The sequence below is a fragment of the Schistocerca gregaria genome, chromosome 6, assembly GCF_023897955.1.
Source record: "Schistocerca gregaria isolate iqSchGreg1 chromosome 6, iqSchGreg1.2, whole genome shotgun sequence".
Lineage (NCBI taxonomy): Eukaryota > Metazoa > Arthropoda > Insecta > Orthoptera > Acrididae > Schistocerca > Schistocerca gregaria.
This window is the reverse complement of record NC_064925.1, coordinates 300,782,798-300,800,500: the sequence shown is the minus strand read 5'-3', so window position 1 is coordinate 300,800,500 and position 17,703 is coordinate 300,782,798. Positions and strand designations below refer to the sequence as shown.

The 17,703-nt window shown below is 43.5% G+C and overlaps 1 protein-coding gene across 2 annotated transcripts in view; it reads right to left on the bottom strand.

The window, feature by feature from the left end:
- Positions 1–17,703, bottom strand: part of LOC126278393 (protein borderless) — a 470,529-nt gene that overhangs the window by 107,478 nt on the left and 345,348 nt on the right. For both annotated transcript variants that reach the window (XM_049978493.1, XM_049978492.1), the window contains 2 exons: positions 7,964–8,154; positions 1,409–1,627 (listed from right to left, as the gene is read on the bottom strand). In XM_049978493.1, the coding sequence (XP_049834450.1) occupies positions 1,409–1,627; positions 7,964–8,154 (410 nt within the window). The remainder of the gene's footprint in view (positions 1–1,408; positions 1,628–7,963; positions 8,155–17,703) is intronic.

Sequence of the window (17,703 nt, the reverse complement as noted above, 5' to 3'; positions counted from 1 at the left end):
CATAAGGAGCGAATTGCTGACTTACGCACGCGGTGATGGCGCCCGATACCGAGGCCAATGGTTTCCGTAGGATTTACATCTGGCGAATCTGTCGCCGAGATGACAACGTGAGTTTGCTCAGAAGTTCCTCTAACCATCATAGCACGGTTATGGCTCAGAGACGCGAACTGCTGAAAGATGATGTCGCCCTCGTGGAAGACATTGTGAAGGAATGCAGGTGTTCCGCAGCTGTTAGCGTGTCTCTGATTAGTACTAGAGCTCGCAGGCAAGCCCAGGAGAATGCCTCCCACGGTATAAAACTGCTCCGATCAGCCTGCGTAATTGGCGCGCTACACGTTTCGAGCTGCTGTTCACCTCGATGACCGCGTTCGTGGAGACGACAATCGACGTAATGTGGCAAAAATGTGATTCAGCTGAAGAGCCGATACTTACCAACTGATCGACGGTCGAATTCCGATGGCCCCATATCCAATGCAATCTTAACTGACGATGTCGTTGGGTTAACATGTGAGCAGGTAGGGGTTATCTGCTGTGGAGCACCGTGTTCAACAATGTACGATGAACGGAACAATGTACGATGAACGGTGTGCTCCGAAACGCTTGTGCCTGCAGCTGGACTGTACTCTTTCGGCACAGGTGCCACAGATCAGCATCTATTATACATTACAGAGCAGACAAGCCTCTGACCCCCACGTTCTGTGATGAATTGTTGACATTCAACCATTTAGTGCCTAGTGGTAGCTTCACTGTCCTTGTGGCTCTATCCGCAGATGCTCAGAACAGTAGCACGTGAACATTAGAACAGCTTCGACGTTTACGAGATACTTGATCAAAGGCTTTGGGTAACAATCTGTCCTTTGTGAAAGTGACTTATCTCATTGTATTTCACCATTTGCAGGCCATATGTTCTGTAGGTTGATCCTCTGTCCGCGTCTCCGCAACGCCACTGGGCGACATCCAACATCGCATGGGCAGTGGTAATAATGTTTTGGCTTATCAGTGTTTAAAAGTTCTGTTTTTACCGACTGAGGTACGGAGTCCTAAAAATCAGGTAATCGGCTTGCTTATTCATTGCTTTCCACCCTATCATTGATTCACTTCATATCGGCAGATTTAATTCAATTGGAAAGTAAAATGGTTTATGCATATTCATTGCTTTCCACCCTATCATCCATTCACTTCATATCGGCAGATTTAATTTAAATGGAAAGTAAAATGCTTTGTGCATGTGTCTATATTCTTAGCCTACTGCAAACAAACGTTGTTAGCTGCAGTACCCAGCAGCAGCACCGCTACGCGTGTATCTGTAGCGAGACAGAGAGAGAGAGAGAGAGAGAGAGAGAGATAATGTGAGTGAGGGAGAGAGAGAGAGAGAGAGAGAGAGAGAGAAAGAGACAGAGCCGCTTACCCGGAACCAGACGATGGTGGGCCGGTGGGCTTCGTCGCCGTCGATGGCGTCGCACGGCATGACGACGGAGTCTCCGGCTCGCCGCAGGTAAAGGTTGTGGGGCCTCACCGTGAAGACGGGCGGCCGCTGCACGATCACCGTCATGGCCGGACTCGGGCCCTCCGAGCCCAGCTCGTTGGTGGGCGTGCACGTGTACCTGCCACCGTGAGACTCGTCCACCTGCCAACAGTACCCCTTGTTAAGCAGGTATTACATGATACACCTATCTCTTACACAGGTCTGCACCAGCGCCCCGAGCGTACAAGTTTCGAACTGACATCTTTCTCGTTAGCCCTTTTTACACGGTACACCTAACTTGTAAGTTTGCACCAGCGCCCAAGGTACATAATCGGACTGCAGACGTATTTAAGTCGTTAGGTGTGAACTCTTTTTTTCTTTTTTTCTTTTTTTTTTTAAATCTAGTGTTCATTCATATTGAAACTTCTCATCGGTGATGCTTCGTATTTATTTTGCATTGATGGTAATCTCGTGTAGCTAGTAATATAGAATTATGGACCGAAGCTTTCATGTCAGGCTGGTACAACCAAATAATTATCTATGTTAACGTTTCATAGCATTTTAGACATGCTGGACACAATTATCTACGCAGCATTTGCCCTGACAGTTTTCTCCTTAGTTGTTAGGAGAAGGGCAGAACCACGACGTAATGTCAGAAGTAGGAATCGTATTCGATCTTAGCTGGGAAGGAGGGGTGGAGGTAGGGACATACACTATGTGACCAAAAGTATCCGGACACCCCCAAAACATACGTTTTTCCGCGGAATTAGCCGATCGGTCTGAGGCGCTGCAGTCACGGACTATGCGGCTCGTCCCGGCGGAGGTTCGAGTCCTCCCTCGGGCGTGGGTGTGTGTGTTTGCCCTTAGGACAATTTAGGTTAAATAGTGTATAAGCGTAGGGAATGATGACCTTAGCAGTTAAATCCCATAAGATTTCACACACATTTGAACATACGTTTCTCATATTAGGTACACTGTGCTGCCACCTACTGCCAGGCACTCCATATCAGAACTCAGTAGTCATTAGACATCGAGAGAGAGCAGAATGGGGCGCTCCGCGGAACTTACAGACTTCGAACGAGGTCACGTGATTGGGTGGCACTTATGTTATACGCCCGTACGCAAGATTTACACACTCCTAAACATCCCTAGGTCCAATGTTTCCGATCTGATAGTGAAGTGGAAACGTGAAGGGATACCTATAGCACAAAAGCGTACAGGCCGATGTCGTCTGTTGACTGACAGAGACCGCCGACAGTTGTAGAGGGTCGTAATGTGCAATAGGTAGACATCTATCCAGACCATCATACAGGAATTCCAAACTGCAACAGGATTCTCTGCGAGTAGTACGACAGTTAGGCGGGAGGCGAGAAAACTTGCATTTCATGGTCGAGCGGCTGCGCATAAGCCACACATCACTCCTGTAAATGCAAACGACGTTGACATTGGACGATTGAACAGTGGAAAAACGTTGTGTGGAGTGACGAATTACGGTACACAAGGTGGCGATCCGATGGCCTGGTGTGGATATGGCGAATGCCCGGTAAACGTCATCTGCCAACAGTAAAATTCGGAGACGGTGGTGTTATGGTGTGGTCATGTTTTCCATGATGGGGTTGCACCGCTTGTTTTTTTTTTTTTTTGCCTGGCACCATCACAGCACAGGCCTACATTGATGTTTTAAGCATCTTCTTGCGTGCCACTGTTGAAGAGATTCAATTGAGGGATCGCGATTTCATCTTTCAACACGATCGAACACCTGTTCATAATGCACGGCTTGTGGCGGAGTGGTTATTGTTAATAACATTCTTGTAATGGACTGCCCTGCACAGAGTCCTGACCTGAATCCTATAGGACAATTTTGGAATATTTTGTAACGCCGACTTCGTGTCAGGCCTCACCGACCGGCATCGATACCTTTGCTCAGTGTAGGACTTCGTGGAGAAAGGTCTGCCATTCACCAAGAAACTTTCCAGCACCTGACTGAAGGTATGCCTGTGAGAGTGGAAGGTGTCTTCAAAGGTAAGGGTGGGCCAACACCATACTGAATTCCAGCATTATCGATGGAGGGCGCCACGAATTTGTAAGTCATTTTCAGCCAGATAATTTTGATCACATAGTGTATACTACCAGTTAATGAAGGAGTTTAGGCCCGAAGATCCAAGCGAATTTAGGAACTTCGTCAGAATGGATGTGTCTTGCATTGACAAGCAGCTGTCGATCACACATGCCAGACGTCCAAGAACACAGCAATGAGGGAAGCTATTTCACAACAGTGCGACCGCAAAGATGCGAAACGGCTTTTACAGTGCTCACTGCTCGGGCGGGCACAGTTCCTCTAGCTCCTGTGGCTTTCTCTCAACATTCTCAACATTATCCGTCCTGCCATCCTGAAACAGTACAAGAGATCCAATCAAATCAAACATGAACGATACTTTCACTAACTAAGGTGTTAATTACACATATCTAAAGTAAAATTAAATGTAAATTTACGTAAATCATTTAAATTAAGTATCGGACATTTGTAGACGCACGTTATTACTGTACAACCTATCTATCATATGGAAACTTTTCCTTGCTGTATGCCTCCATAAGCACGCTTATATTTTCTTTGTTCCATTCCATTTCTACAAGAAGAAGCTATCTTTAGATATGCAGCCTTTCTCAACAGCTATTCAGAAAATTTCATTTTCATTTGTTTTTAGCTGGAATTTTTAAAAAAAGTTACTCGTTGCAATATATGTAGAAAATCTCGCGCAATAGCGAGAAACGTCCTCAAGAGCTCAGTATTTTCCGTCTGCTGACCACCAGACAAACAATAACAGGCAGGGAGCCGACTCCAAATACTGCGTTCTGCGTGTCCGCCCATACATGGCAGAATAAACAGTTCCTAATTCTTCCCGACGGATAACCATCTGCTAGAATCGCAGCTTCAGCCCTTCTGCCGCGAGGTGGAAGGGCGTCTACACATGATTTGTTAGGTCTGTCGTCTAATACCGGACTTAAGCAAAACGTCTGTACTGACGAAGAAAAAAAAAGGCTCAATCTACACTCCAGTGCACGATTCCTCGCATACTACAGCCCGATTCACGACCTGTGATAGTTGAAGCTGGTAGAGGCACGAAGGGACGGATGGAGATGGCATTGTTGCCGGTTCAAGCGGTACACGCGAACACGTACTTTACACTTCACGAAAGCGTCTACCCTGCAAATTACTTCTCCCGCTTTTTTATGTAGTATTGGTCGCTTACCACTACCATCGGCGATGGAAAAAAAGTTCACTAAATAACGCTATCATGTTTAATGGTCGTAACAGCTACGACCTTCACAGCAGAGCGCTCCCAATATTGCTGAACGCTCATGGCCGTCCGCGAATGCGTGACTTAGGTGCGCAGAGCCTAAACTGCACAGCTGTCGTTCGTGACTCCAAATTCAGCAATGCAAAAATATCATAAAAAAGTATCATATCCGATAGAACGAGAAGGTTCTGACAAAATCCTTAAATTAAGAACGACCTTTATTACACACGGATCCTTTGTTCAGAAGCTCATTGATCACAGACCAAATTCGACTGGTATTTCCTTAAATGTAATATTCACGAAGTTCGTGCACTGGAAAAAATACACTTATACACAAAGAATAGGCACTCTTTACAGTTCTCTGTCTGACAAGTTGTCATAAGTCCTCAAGTAAACGTTGTTATAAAACTATCAAGGTCCTTGAGTGAGATACATACTGTATTTACAAGTCTCTTGGCCGTGGGTGCGAACGTTGTGTGCATCTTAGCTACTCACTGAAGCAAATTTCTTGCCCACCTCTACACCCACAGCCACAACTGTTTCCTCATGGCTACCTATTTCCAAATTTGTCGAAAAATAATACACTTCGAGAGACAAGTAAGGATCGCGTTTTGGAAACACCATAATTGACTCCCACTGTGAAGTGGCTCAAAGGTGACTACAATCTTCCTCTGTAATGGGGCAAAATCATGGCCCGCAGCGACCCCGCCTTCGGATCCGGCGACGTTTCGGAAGGGAAGGTGTCGACACATGCGAATAAACGTCACAGTTCAGAAGTCCATGTGACGTCATAAGTGTGTTAATGCTGTCACATTATCCCCACATTTCACCATAGTTCTCCCCGACAACACCTTGGACCTGTCATACGTTGGTAACGTCGTCACAGGCCCTCTTACCCACATTTCATCCCTTCTTTTGGCGCCTCTGCAATGGAGATCACAGCCGCGACGCAAAGCGTTGACATCACGCGGTTTTCTTATGACAGGCCGAGAAAAACATTTCAGATACACCGCAGCTCAGAACCGACACGATAAGGTCTCACGGTGTGACATAAGAGGGCGTTAATGAAACCACTATTTTCCTTAGGACGTTGAATCCCACACATTTCGCAATCATATGAGCAACAGCAAGACGTTCTTTACAATCTTTGTTCCTGCTGATATTTGCCTGACGTTTCAACTCTTCTCTAAGAACGTCGTGGACTAACAATCCCACTGAACGTCATCTCATTCCTTTGGAGAGTAATACGACCGCCAATTTTGATCTGGTGTACGGGGGCACCACCAGAACAGGGAATGTTCAAAATCATTCAACGATGTTTGAAATTTAGCCGAAGCAGCGAAGGGCACGTAAGAGTCTTCAGCCCTCCTTTTTTCCGCCGCCCTGAGGCGTGATCACGTGGGAGTTCAACATCAACATGTGCGGGAATAAAACGGCAAAGGATCGCTATGAAGCCTGGCATTTCGGCAACCATGTCGGTGCACCCGTCCACATTTACCGACAATTTTTAATTGGTGTCGAAATTTCTGGAGATCAGTTTTTACGCGTTCCATAAAATTACGTGAGTGGCATCGAGGTGTTGCCGAACGGGTGGATCTTAAAGGGAACCTTCGACGTTTTTGTTTCCCCCCACACGTTAATGTTGCACGTCCGCGTTATTGCGCCGCAGGGGGGCGAAAAATAGAAGTGCTCAAAAAGTAAATGTACGCTTTGCTGCATCGGTTAAATTAATGGTTTCGAAAGGCCTCAAGCGGTTCCAGCCTCCGTGGCACAGGAAAAATTACGGTCGTGCTGTCCTCTAAAGGGGTCAGATCACGTTCGATGTGGATGCAACCCAGCAATATCCAGAGGAAGGTTGGAACGTTCGAGGGCGTCAGCAGTGTCAAAGGTTGTCAAGAACACCTTGGTAATGTCAACGATGCGTGACATTTTTCTAACCTCTATGGAGAGACGTCAAACGAAGGGGTGAAATGTGGGTAGGAGGGGTTGGGAAGACCCTCTCATCATGTGACACGTCCAAGATGAAGTTGGGCAGAAATGTGAAATTTGGTGCCATGTGATATCATCAACCCCCCTTATAGCTCACGTGAACTTCTCTGAGCTGCGGCCTGTTCTTCGCATGTGTCGACATCTTCTTGTTTAAAGTGTCGCTGAGCCCAAGGATGACTCCACAGGGTGCCACAATTTTTCATCTTCGAAGAGCAGGATTATATGTACCTTTGAGCCAAATTTCAAACTTATACATCCTAATGTGATTCAAGTACGGGGTTTGGGAAAGGCGATCTATAATTCCGTTGCGCAGTGTAGTTTGGAGAAACGATAAAACCTGTAAGGTCATTGCCGTTTATCGCTGTAAATTATAACGTAACAAAGAAATTCATTGTACCAGTATGTGTACCTTTGAGATGTGCAATATCGCAAAGAAATGAGATTATATTTTTCATCAGTTTCTGTATACCTAAATCTGATTCTCGTCTACAAAATATATTTAATATGAAAGAAATCACAGATTATACGTGAAGAAATATTTGCACGTGAAAGAACTGTATGCTTCACTTTTCTGAAGTATGCTAATTGTAAGCTTAAAACGTAAGACACATTGGTTTTCAGGATTGTTAATTTAGTTTCTTGATGTAACTAACTAACACGTTGTTTCAATCAGATAGTTTCTATTTACTGTGTTTTGTAGTAAATAAATTTCCAACAAATTACGTACCTGTCATAAGCCAACTGGATTCACTGCGGACATTAGCGGGTGTCGTGCAGACACCTGCCTGCGACGTTTGTTTCTCACTGCGAACGGAAGCACGAAACGAAGAAGTGGACGGGCGCGAAGCTCGGTCACCACCAAAGAAGAGAAGTACAATACTGATTGCTAACTGGTGTGCTGATTTAGGTAGAGGCCAGTCAGTGGATGAAAAGAGCGGGCTGGGAGGGTTGTGGGAAGTTGAATCACTGCTCAGAAAACAACAGTGTAGTAGTAATGATACAAAATTGGAAGACAAGACGGTGAGTGTTTTAGAAAGTATTCTGCCACCTTTTAAGTGAATGTGCCCAATATTTCTAATTGTCAGCAGTGCCGAAACTCCGTACGTTTGATGTCCTGTATAAGGCTTACGCAGGTCGGGTGATGACAGCCCAAAAAGCGGGACGTCCCGCGACAGTCAGCTCACCTGGCAACGACAGTAGGTACACGCACCTTGCTGAAGTAGAGGGAGCCGTTCCTGCGCGAGAAGACGCCCTGCACGTTGAAGGGGTCGAACAGGAAGCCGTCCTTCTCCCAGCGCAGGTTGGTGAGCGGCGGGTTGGCCCGGAAGTGGCAGTCCAGCACGGCCGGCCGGCCGTACGGCAGGAAGATCTCGCGCGCCGCGTACACCACCTTGGCCTTGTCTGCAACACTCGCCGCAACCAGACGCAAGGTCAGCACCTGAGCGCAGATCGGTTGTCATACTTAGATAGCTACTTTCGTGTTCCATGCGTCATTTGTACAAGTGGCGTTCAATAAAGAATGCTACACATTTTTTTTCGGCCAATTTCGGCTGAAAAAATGCCTAATTTGTTGTGGAACAGCCCCTATAGCTTCCTAAAGTTTCGATAGAGGGCGGCGCTATAGATCGCCTTCAAAATGGCGTCTGTAATGGAAGTGCGTTGCAAGCATAGAGCTGTCATTGAGTTCTTTTTGGAGGAGAACCAGAGCATCGCAGATATTCGTAGGCGCTTTCAGAATATCTACGGAGACCTGGCAGTGAATAAAAGCATAGTGAGTCGTAGAGCGGGGCGTCTGTCACCATCGCACAAATGTTGCACAATCCTGCTCGGTGTACCGGGTGTTGGCCGGCCGCACAGCTGTGACTCCTGTAATGTTGGAACGTGGGGATACTCTTCATCGAAGTTATCGATGAATCACAATGAAGCACCTCGCTGCTCAGCTGGACGTCTCTGTTGGTAGTGCTGACAACTCGTCCACCAGCAAGACGTTGGCTCCGACGCCGATCAGTATACTGGTACAATCCGGGCCTAAAGCCCCCCCCCCCCCTCCCCCCCAGTAAGTTGGCGTAAGGACGTCGCACTGAACGGAGATGATATTGATAAAATAGGTTTTTGTAAGAAAAAGAGTGGGGAATAATATGATGTACTGGAATCTTGAAAAAAACAACATACTTTCAGAAAAATAATGTGTTGCATTACTTACAGAACGCACCTAGTCCTATTAGTCGTAATGATGTGTCACTTCACATTAATGTTACACATTGTTGTGAGAGTAGGAAAAGGGCGACAAGGAAACATAGTGGGTAATTATGGTTTGGGGGAGAGAAATGAAAGAGGAGACCGTCTGGCAGAATTTTGAACAGAGCATAACTTCATCATAGCTAACACTTGGTTCAAGAATCAAAAAGAAGGTTGTATACATGGAAGAATCCTGGAGATACTATAAGGTATCAGTTAGATTATATAATGGTAAGACACAGATTTAGGAACCAGGTTTTAAATTGTAAGACATTTCCAGGGGCAAATGTGGACTCTGACCACAATCCTTGGGTAACAGAAGAAATATTGAATTTAATAGATGAAAGGAGAAAATATAAAAATGCTAAATGAAGCAGGCAAAAAGGAATACAGATGTCTCAAAAATGGTCACATTTCCGACCCTTCCAGATATGCTAGAACTCTCTGTTACTGTGGCTTCCAGTTGGTTGGGCAAGGTTATTTTGGTTCAGCCTGAGGAGGGAAGGATGAACGTCCTCTAATTCTCATGAATGGGTGGCTGCTGCAGCCCTCTAGGCTGATTTGACGATATATATATATATATATATATATATATATATATATATATATATATATATATATATATATATTTCTCCGTTTATATATTTGTTTGTATTTTTTTTGTAAGTCATACAAATCCACAATTTTATTCAGATAATGATGAAATTTTGCATAATTTACCTTCAAGGCAAGAGGAAGGTCACTGTCTACATAAGATTTTTCAACCTGACATGAAACATATGTCCATATAATATACGAACGGAAAAGGTTGTTACCAAAAGTCTCTTACAGTTCATGGCCGATTTACTTCAGATTTCTACACGATCCCGTAATGAATATTTGGGAGGATACATATATGCTTCAAAGTTTTTGTTCGATTTATGTACTTCAGATTTCTATATTCAGATGAAACAACTAAGATAGGTAATGAAAAATTAAATGTCTAACAAACGAAATTTGTCGTGGTAAACTGAGCATAATCCCTACCGCGAGAATAAATTACAGCGGCGATACCCATCTTGGAGATAATACCGTCAGACGTCGCTATATGTGAGGGACGTGCGGAAGCTCGACAGTTTGACAGATACATGATTGTAACCACTTATTTATTAATTCGTTGCCATTCTTATGACATATACACTAAAAGATTTTTTAGTCCGTATTTTACAGTCATTTTTATTATTAAAATCCATGTTGTTGTGGTCTTCAGTCCTGAGACTGGTTTGATGCAGCTCTCCATGCTACTCTATTCTGTGCAAGCTTCTTCATCTCCCGGAACCCACTGCAACACACATCCTTCTGAATCTGCTTAGTGTAGTCATCTCTTGGAATCTCTCTACGATTTTTACCCTCTACGCTGCCCTCCAATACTGAATTGGTGATCCCTTGATGCCTCAGAACATGTCCTACCAATCGATCCCTTCTTCTGGTCAAGTTGTGCCACAAACTTCTCTTCTCCCCAATCCTATTCTATACTTCTTCATTAGTTATGTGATCTACTCATCTAATCTTCAGCATTCTTCTGTAGCACCACATTCCGAAAGCTTCTATTCTCTTCTTGTCCAAACTGTTTATCGTCCATGTTTCACTTCAATACATGGCTACACTCCCTACAAATACTTTCAGAAATGACTTCCTGACACTTAAATCTGTACTCGATGTTAACAAATTTCTCTTGTCTAGAAACGCTTTCCTTGTCATTGCCAATCTACATTTTATATCCTCTCTACTTCGGCCATCATCAGTTATTTTGCCCCCCAAATAGCACAACTCCTTTACTACTTTAAGTGTTTCATTTCAAAATCTAATTCTCTCTGAATCACCAGACTTAATTCGACTACATTCCATTATCCTCGTTTTGCTTTTGTTGATGTTCATCTTATATCCTCCTTTCAAGACGGTATCCAATCCGTTCAACTGCTCTTCCAAGTCCTTTGTTGTCTCTGACAGAATTACGATGTCATCGGCGATTCTCAACGTTTTTATTTCTTCTCCATGGATTTTAATACCTACTCCAAATTTTTCTTTTGTTTCCTTTACTGCTTGCTCAATATACAGATTGAATAACATTGGGGAGAGACTACAATCCTATCGCACTCCCTTCCCAACCACGGCTTCACTTTCATGTCCCTCGACTCTTATAACTACCATTGGTTTCTGTAAAAATTGTAAATAGCATTTCGCTCCCTGTATTTTACCCCTGCCATCTTTAGAATCTGAAAGAGAGTATTCCAGTCAACATTGTCGAAAGCTTTCTCTAAGTCTACAAATGCTAGAAACGTAGGTTTGCCTTTCCTTAATCTATTTTCTAAGATAGGTCGTAGGGTCAGTATTGCCTCACGTGTTACAACGTTTCTGCGGAATCCAAACTTATCTTCCCCGAGGTCGACTTCTACCAGTTTTTCCATTCGTCTGTGAAGAATTCGCGTTAGTATTTTGCATCCGTGACTTATTAAACTGATAGTTCGGTAATTTTCACATCTGTCAACACCTGCTTTCTTTGGGATTGGAATTATTATATTCTTCTTGAAGTCTGATGGTATTTCGCTTGTCTCATACATCGTGCTCACCAGATTGTAGAGTTCTGTCAGGACTGGCTCTCCCAAGGCCGTCAGTAGTTCCAATGGAATGTTTTCTACTCCGGGGACCTTGTTTCGACTCAGGTCTTTCAGTGCTCTGTCAAACTCTACACGCAGTATCGTATCTCCCATTTCGTCTTCATCTACATCCTCTTCCATTTCCATAATAGTGTCCTCAAGTACATCGCCCTTGTATAGACCCTCTATATACTCCTTCCACCTTTATGCTTTCCCTTCATTGCTTAGAACTGGGTTTCCATCTGAGCTCTTGATGTTCATACAAGTGGTTCTCTTACTCCAAAGGTCTCTTTAATTTTCCTGTAGGCAGTGTGTATCTTACCCCTAGTGAGATAAGCCTTTACATTCTTACGTTTGTCCTCCAGACATCCCTGCTTAGCCATTTCGCACTTCCTATCGATCTCATTTTTGAGACGTCTGTATTCCTTTTTGTCTGCTTCATTTACTGCATTTTTATATTTTCTCCTTTCATCAATTAAATTCAATATTTCTTCGGTTACCCAAGGATTTCTACTAGCCCTCATCTGTTTACCTACTTGATCCTCTGCTGCCTTCACTACGTCATCCCTCAAAGCTCTCTGTTCTTCTTCTACTGTATTTCTTTCCCCTATTCCTGTCAACTGCTCCCTTATGCTCTCCCTGAAACTCTGTACAGCCTCTGGTTCTTTTAGTTTATCCATGTCCCATCTCCTTAAATTCCCACCTTTTTAAAGTCCATAAAAATCCATAATGGCAGACAAATGTTAAGACAGCTCATGGGCATAGTAACAACAAAAGTCGCTAGATCACGGCCTGTTCAAAAATTATGCAGAACGCGAGATTTCCCGAAGTGTGACTAGTCTGTTTGAACATTTGAGTCACACTCAAACATAGGCCTACTTGAAACAGTGAAAATTTGGCTAAACACTTACGCTATGGACAACACACACCCACCCATGCCCGAGGGAGAACTCAAACCTCCGAGTAGGGGGGGGGGGGGGGGGGGCGGGTAGCCGCACGGACCGTGTGAGAATGCTCCTCAGACCACGCTGCTGCGTCATTAACTGCTTGGAAGTGGTGTTCAATAATAGTGATAGATTTGGATACGGTTAACTGGTACCAATAAATGTAATTTGTTTCCGTAGAGATCTGGGGGAGGGTGTGGGAGATTAGACTTTAACGTCCCTTTGTCAGCGTGGTCATTAGAGAAGAAGTACAAGCTCAAATTACGGAACCGTGGGGAAGCAAGTAAAATTATCAACACTGCTTCAAATTTGGCCGTATGTTTATTCAGTGTAGGCCTTACTGCATTAATGCATGTGGCAAATTAGACACTAATCAAAATTGACGATGAAATGTGCCAATTCTGTGAAGATAGAGACGTCAGCAGCGATGGGCTCGGCGACGAAAAGAACTTTGGGGACGAAGTTGAGGGCTTATCAGGTCAAAGTAGCAGAAAGCGACCATCCATTAGCCTTGGCGATAGTTGTTATAGACCAGGCATCGATGATGTCTGTACGTTTCAAGTTTTACTGTATGGTAAATACTTGTCAAGCTTCAAACACGTTTTTCTCAAAAGCATGTTTTTCGAAATGGTTGTCGTCGTCCACGCTACAATTTTCATCCGATTTTAATGATTTTTGGTCTCTCTTGAAGCAAACTGAATTCTCTTCAGTTCATCGAACCGACGTTTTAAGTATTGATATTTAGTATTTGTGTCAGCCTAAACAGAGGGGTCCCAGAAATGGCCATTTTTTTCAAATAGGCTATCTATAATTTCGCAAAAAATTCCCTACGATGAACTAAAGTTACATCTGTAAATCTGGGTTTCGGATTACAACAACCGGAGTTATAGTGACAACCGTTGTTCTATCTCCGTTTAAAGCTGCCTAGGAAAAATCCCAGTCACACATTGAAGATACTAATACTTTTCAATAAAAAATACCAATAAAAACTGCGATGTATTTTTATTCATTGCAGTAAACCTCATTGTCTACTACATTCCAGTACTGAGGAAAAAAGTCCTGAATTTGAGCAATATTTTCGTCCGTGACAAATGGTTCAAATGACTCTGAGCACTATGGGACTTAACTTCTGAGGTCATCAGTCCCCTCGAGCTTAGAACTACTTAAAGCTAACTAACCTAAGGACACAACACACATCAATGCCCGAGGCAGGATTCGAACCTGCGACCGTAGCGGTCGCGCAATTCCAGACTGTAGCGCCTAGAACCGCTCGGCCACTTCGGCCGGCTAAAGTCGTCGGTGACCATGTCGCTTCCCTTTAACCACTTCGTCCAGTTAGAGAATTGAGTATGGTGCCCCTCCCTCTCTCTCTTTCTCTCTTTCTCTCTCTCTCTCTCTCTCTCTCTCTCTCTCTCTCTCTCTCTCTCTCTCTCTCTCCAATTCTCCTGTTGAGTTTGAATTGTATTCCTGCTTTTTTGCTGCATGCTGCATCGACTATCGGCGTGAGTTGTTAGAAGACATTTGGAGTCGGTGCCGGAACTATTAGCGATAAACGCATTCAAGTCCGCTGGTCGGATCACGGACTCTTCCCTGAAAGCAGGTGGATTGGTAGAGGGCTTTTAATTATAGAAATTCGAGTTCTGAGATACCCCAAACTCGCGAGTCAAGGCGAAAACGGCGACCCTTATTTAGACTGATTTGTTGGAGTGGTGGAGCAGAAAATTAAGCCGAGTCCACAAGTAAACGTTTCTAATAAAATCCACGGAGCTGTACGCTACGTGATTTCTCTTGCACGACGCACATCGCTATAGTGCGTGCATTCTGGCCGCCGCCGCAATGGTAATTTCGTACGACAATACAGAACATCCGAGGAATGGACGAGAGGCAACATTTCAGTATTACACAAACAGAAATTTTTTTATGTAACAGAACGAGTTGCGAAGGATATACCTTCTCAGTTCGTTATCAAATTAAATTTTCATGTTTTGTTATCAAATTTAACTTTGATGTCTGTCAGACATTTTATGTCGTTGAGAAAGTGATCAAACCTTTCTTTGGCATCATTTTGCATCCGATAATGTCGAATAATGAATGTAATTTTTGCTTCTGGTATATCAATTATTTACATAACTCTTCCTTTCGAACTATAACGTGTTAATTCAATCAAACTTCACGAGGAAATACGACTGCGAAGTAGTCGAAATACCTGACTCCTGAAACAGACGTCTGCAAAATAATCATAGGTGAGCGCCACATATTATTCTTACAGCAATTTTCTGAGAAGTAAAAACTTCTATTCATAAAGATGACTTATGCCTGAACATAATTCCACGTCACATTATTGAATGAAAATGCGAACAAAAAGGGGCAATCAAAATGTCTTATCTTCAGGAAGTTGTCCGGCGTTTGCAACGTAGTGCGTCTCCGATGTGGCTATGTAAGCAACAACATGCGTTTTAATTTTCATCTATATGATAACTTAATTTTTTTAATTTTACATCTTTCTTATAATTTTCTTACCATGTGTTATGTTCAGCATTGGTGTTGTATCTCTAGATACGGCTGCAGCTTAGAGTACTGGAATTGCGTGGTTGGAATTGCGTCATCTCAAGTGTTAAAATTAGAAGTATAAACGTCCTAGAGTGGGATATCTGTCGAGTTGTTTAAAAAGACACTCTGATGCAATTTCTGATTTCTGGTGACCTACGGAAAAGAGAAGCTCCCCATAACATAATGAAATGGATGACAATGTCATGCAATCGAAACGTCTTATTGGGTGATAATTAATAGGGGTGACCCAATAAAGCATGAAAATATGGGTACGACACCACACACGGATATATTAATGAGAGGGGGCATCATCTACCTCCAACAGAACCAAGTGACCACTGTACTAAGCAGGTTTATTATCATAAACCATCAACTTATGAATTACCCACTGTTAAAAGCAACAGAACATTTAACAAACAAACAAGGGATTATAAATGTGTAATCTAACATTTACACATGTGGCTGAACACGATAAAGCATGTGATGACTGGGTGTTGTGTGCTGTTCTTAGGTTAGTTAGGTTTAAATAGTTCTAAGTTCTAGGGGACTGATGACCATAGATATTAAGTCCCATAGTGCTCAGAGCCATTTGAACCATTTTGAACGATAAAGCATGATTTAGAGAATACATCGCGGATAGGGCCAATGACTAGAAGAATTGTTAGTGGATTGAAGCAAGAACCCAGTGAACCAGAGACACCAGTAAGATCGCCAAAGTGCAGGGTGTAAGTAGCCGGCTGGCTATGAGGCATTAAAACTAGGCCATTAGCTCCTGATGGGAGTTAACTAACATCGCGTCGCTACCGAATTGATGACTGCGTTGGCAGCCTATTCTTACCACACTCGTACAACATAAAGGTGGAAGACGGCAGCTGTAACAGCTGGAGATTCTGAGGCCACCATGGCCTCTGTATTGAGTACTAAAATGGAGACATCGTCCTATATGACACCAAGTGTTGCCTTACTCTACTGCAGCAAGTGATCTCTATCCTAACAGTCTATAACTTGGCTGTGTCTGCCAGAGCAGATATCTCCAATCCAATACTAGCAGACATTACGAGTTCCACTGAGAACAATTTTGTAAGAAGGGTAAAAAAGTCCTAGTCCTGAGAATTTTTTATGGCTAACCATTAGAACTGTGGCGTCAGGAGGGAGCCAGAAAACTTCTCCTGCTCCTTGATACGATTCTGAAGTTGACAAATAGAGAGGCTTACACATAGACACGCACGAGAAAGCATGTGCTCTACAGAAATAAACAGTATGACTTAATCAGGAAGCCTGTATAGGGAAATTGAAAAGGACGTTCTTCTGTGCCGTGGATGCCGGGGCAAACGGTGGTTCTTATACTCTACCATCTCTACTTTAGATTTTTATCGTTTCTAGAAGGATTCTTCACTGCGTCTCGAACAATATTGTGTTTGGCAGATAGGTGGCTCTTTGTACCGCCCCGAGTGCTGGGGTTGGCGAAGCGAATTCCCCTTCGAATACTGCACTGAAGTCAGCACTCAGCTCTGAACAAGTTTAAGGTTTCTCATGGCCCTTTTAAGGCAACTTCTACGTCGGTACAGCCCACGTGCAAGCTTTCAGCTCTGCAGAAAATAACAACACTCTAACTGTAACAAAAGACGGGCAGAGAAGAAGCTATTAGCTGGGCAGTCACTGGTGCTATTGAATACTGTCCGCAGTTATGTTGCAGGAAAAGAGATCGACTGCACTGACCAAGGGGAATGAGGATACAATATTATGAAATATGTTGTGGAGCAGTTTTGGAGAAAAGCTGCCACGTAACATGAGCAATAAAAATTGATAGCCACAGGTTTCTTATCTGTATGGTGTGTGCTGCCGATGCCCACGTTTCCACTTATCAGCCTCTGAATAAAACAAATGAACATTAACATTCAGGACAGCTCAAAAAGAATTTTCGAAAACAAGTGGCTATAAATATTTAATATTTAATGAAAGCGATTCAGATGTTAATATGAACCATCATAACTATACTTCAAGTGCTTTTGTTATGCCACTTTAGCATTTATTCTAAGTGAACATCTTCAGGTGGTCTGTACTTCAGTAAGACACAGATTAAACTAAAAGCTATTAAAAAATACGTGTAATGTAGGATATATGAATCACATCGAAAATTCACCAGTTAGCTTCGTAACTAATGACAAAATGGTAGAAATGTTTCACTCAAATGACTCAAATGTATACCTGCCAAATATAACGCTAAAAGGCACGCAATGAAACAAGACGAGCCCACAGAAACACTTCATCAACTGCCTGACACAAGCACAGCCTGCTGCACCTGCTGGGAAAATAACAAGATGCTTGACTTTTGAGAATAAGTTCAAAGTTCTGTGCCCTAGCCCTAGACGGGCCAGTCACGTCCGGCCGACCGCCGTGTCGTCCTCTGCCACTGGCGTCACTGGGTGCAGTAGGGAGGGGTGTTTCGTCAGTACACGGCTCTCCCGGTCGTTCTTGGGTTTTTCGATGTTGGAGCCGTTGCTAATCTGTCGAGTAGCTCCTCAGTTGGTCCTACCAAGCTGAGTGTAATCCTGACAAGTCCTACCACCAAGGGAAAGCGG